Source organism: Trichosurus vulpecula, chromosome 1, assembly GCF_011100635.1.
Source record: "Trichosurus vulpecula isolate mTriVul1 chromosome 1, mTriVul1.pri, whole genome shotgun sequence".
Classification (NCBI taxonomy): Eukaryota; Metazoa; Chordata; class Mammalia; order Diprotodontia; family Phalangeridae; genus Trichosurus; species Trichosurus vulpecula.
The window spans coordinates 319,420,798-319,424,204 of NC_050573.1; the positions used below are offsets into that span (position 1 = coordinate 319,420,798).

A 3,407-nucleotide genomic window follows, 5' to 3' on the forward strand; every position below is an offset into this window, starting at 1 on the left:
TGGCTAAACAAGTAGTGATATGTGATTATAATCGATTACTACTGTGCTTAAAGAAATAATGAGCTCATCAACTTTAGAAAAAAAATGGAGAGGCTTAAATGAAATAATGAAGAGTGAGATGAGACAAACCAAGAGAAAGTTGTATGCAACAACAGTAATATTTTTCAAAGAACAAATTTGAAATATTAAATCATTTCATATTTTAAAAATACTCAAATCGGTCGAAGGTCACTCGGCGCTCACAATGGAGCTCTCCGAGTATGTGCAGAGAGGCTGCCAGATGCTGGCCGATCCCGGCTGCTTCGACCTCGCCGCCTTCGCGCTTCTTGTGCGGGCGGCCTTCCGGAGCCTGCTGGAAGCCCGGGCCGATGAGGCCGTGCTAGATCATCCAGACCTGAAACATATTGATCCTTTGGTATTAAAACACAGTCATGCAGCACTTGCAACTTGTATACTGGAGGCAGGAAAGCAGAAAGCTGACAAGTCAACTCTGAGTATTGGCAGATGCCCCCTCCTTATAACTGATGTTTCTTGGCGTTTGGAATATCAGATTAAGACCAATCAACTTCACAGACTGTATCGACCATCATATTTGGTGACCTTAAATGTTGAGAAAGAGGATCCTAGATCCCACCCTGACATTAGCTTTAATTGCACTATGGAGCAATTACAGGATTTAGTGGGAAAACTTAAAGATGCCGCTAAAAGCCTGGAAAGAGCAACTCAAATGTGATCGACGGTAACAATCCGCTAGGGTCAAGAGGAAGACCAGCGCTCCCGGTCCTTCGCGCAAGCCATCCATCCCTTTTGCAAGTCGAATCCCTTCCTTTTTAGTAGAATTTGTATTAATTCCGCCTTTTGTACGTCTGAAACTTATGAAACCTGACTTTTTTTTTACATTATCACAATAGAAGTGAAGGCAGTAATGCCGTTCTATGTTTTCTTTAAGAGTTCTATTCATTTATCCTGTCTTCATTTCATTCACTGGCCCTCTCCTTTCCTCGTCGTTATTTCCTTACTTTCATCGAGTTATATGCTCTAATAAATTGAGATACTCGTGTTCACAAACCGAAAAAAAAAATACTCAAATCAACTACAAAGGACCTAGGAAGGAAGATATTATCTGTATCCAGTGGAAAAATGATAAAGAGAAGTGTTTATATTATATGTTTATATTATAATTTTACACCTAAGCATATATATGTACATACGCATATATGTGTGTATATCGAATGGTAGCCTTCTTTATGGTGGGGTTTGGAGGTATGGAGAAAAAATTCACAAAAGAGAACAAAAGAAAATTTAGAGCAAATAGAAGAGCAGGGTAAGTTTGAAAATAATGTGTAGCATTTATTGCATAGTTTTTTTTTCAAAGTAGTAAACAGCATGGAATTAAAATTCATGGTTTTATGTTGAATCCTCTTTTCATGTTGTGCTGTTAAATAGAAACGCTCTTTTTGTATTTAATTTCAAGATTAGTAAAAAATGAAAAACAAAAAGAAAAAGAAGACTCAAGCAAAGCATACAAAGGTAAACACCAAAGAAAATTCATAAGGGACTCAATAAGGTTGAATAGCTTGCCTTTTTATGTGGGAAGGTGATAAAGACTCATTTCTCAAATACACAGAGTACTGGTCTAACTTTATATAAAATAAGAGCCCATCCTCAGTTGATAAATGGTCAAAGGCATAATGAATTTTCAGAAGAAATCAAAGCCATCTATAATCACATGGAAAAAAGGTTTTAAATCACTACTGCTTAGAGAAATTAAAATTAAAACAATTCAGAAATAGCATCTCAAAACTATCAGTTTAGCTAACGTTACAGAAAAGAAAAAAATGCTGAAGGGATGCGGAAAAAATGAGACCCTAATGTACTGTTGGTATTCTAAAGATTCTAAAGAGCAATTTGCATACCACTATTAAGTGTGAATCCATAAGAGATTTTAAAAATGACCTATTTGCACAAACAATATTCATAAGAGATCATTTTGTGGTAGAAAAGCACTGGAAATCTAGGGGATGTCTATCAATTCAAGAATGGCTGAACAAGTTGTTTTTTTTTTTGTTTGTTTGTTTTGTTTTATTTTGTTTTATGGCAGGGCAATTGCGGTTAAGTGACTTGCCTAAGGTCACACAGTTAGTACATGTGTCAAGTGGCCGAGGCCATGTTTGAACTCAGGTCCTCCTGACTCCAGGGCTGGTGCTCTACTCACTGCACCACCTAGCTGCCCTGGTTGAACAAGTTGTGGTGTGTGCTTGCAGGAGAATACTACTGTGCTAGTGATTGAAGGGTGTTTTCAAAAAAAAAGAAAAAACCTGGGAAGATTTGTATAACCTCATGAAAGTGAAATACGAAGAAGCAGGAGATTATTGTTCACACTAAGAATAATATTATAAGGGTGAGAAACTATGAAAGACTCACGTACTCTGATCAATACAATGATCTAAGACAAGTTCCAAATGACCCATGAAGAAAAATTCTATCTACCACCAGAAAGAGAATTGATTCTTTCTGAATGCAAATCAAAACATACTTTTTTAAACTTTATTTTTCTTGTTGTTTTTTTGGTGGTATTTTTTTGTAACATGGCTAATATGGAAATACATTTTGCATGATTTCATATGTATAATTGATACTAAATTGTTTCCCTTCTTAGGAGAAGAGATGAATAGAAGGAGGGAAAAGTTTTGAAACTCAAAATTTTTAAGAGTCATCTAAAATGTTTACATGTAACTTAAAAATATTTATCAAAATAAAATATATTTTAAAAAGCAAATAAATCCTTAATCAGGGAAAATTAAATTTAAAAGTGCTAATCAGAAATTATCATTGCATTTCCACAGTATGATGATATTACTAGTCTGATGAGACTAGAAAGGTCCTGTTTCATAGATTTAGAATTGGAAGAGAACTTCAAGGACATCTTTTCTAATTGTTGAATTTTAAAAGTGAAGAAATTAAGACTTAGATATGTTAGCTAATGTGTCCAATAATTTCTCCCAAATTAAGCATTAATTGAAGAAAAAAAATGGATGGAGTAAAGTAGGGATGGATCATTGGAGGCCATGAAAGACAGATAGATCATCCTTGACTAAGTGAATATAATGTCACTCACTACCTTTGTCAATTCTCTTCACTGTACAGATATGCCAAAATGATGTTCCAAAATACAGGTTTGACCAACAATGACAGCCCTTCCTTAAGAATTTCCAGTGATTGCCTATTGTCTCTAGAATGAATTATAAAAATCACTCCTAGATTTAAAGTTTTAAATGCTGCCCATCACCTCTAGGATAAAATATAAACTCTTTCATATTTAAAGATAAAAATTATATAGATAGATATAGATATACACACATACACATATGTGTATATATATATATATATACATATGCATGTACACA

General features: G+C 34.6%; 1 protein-coding gene across 1 annotated transcript; it reads left to right on the forward strand.

The window, feature by feature from the left end:
• Positions 1-232: 232 nt before the first annotated feature.
• LOC118830801 (COMM domain-containing protein 3-like) lies at positions 233-1,081 on the forward strand. The gene has a single exon (XM_036737761.1). The coding sequence runs from the start codon at positions 245-247 to the stop codon at positions 731-733; it is 489 nt and encodes a 162-aa protein (XP_036593656.1). The 5' UTR covers positions 233-244; the 3' UTR covers positions 734-1,081.
• Positions 1,082-3,407: the final 2,326 nt, after the last annotated feature.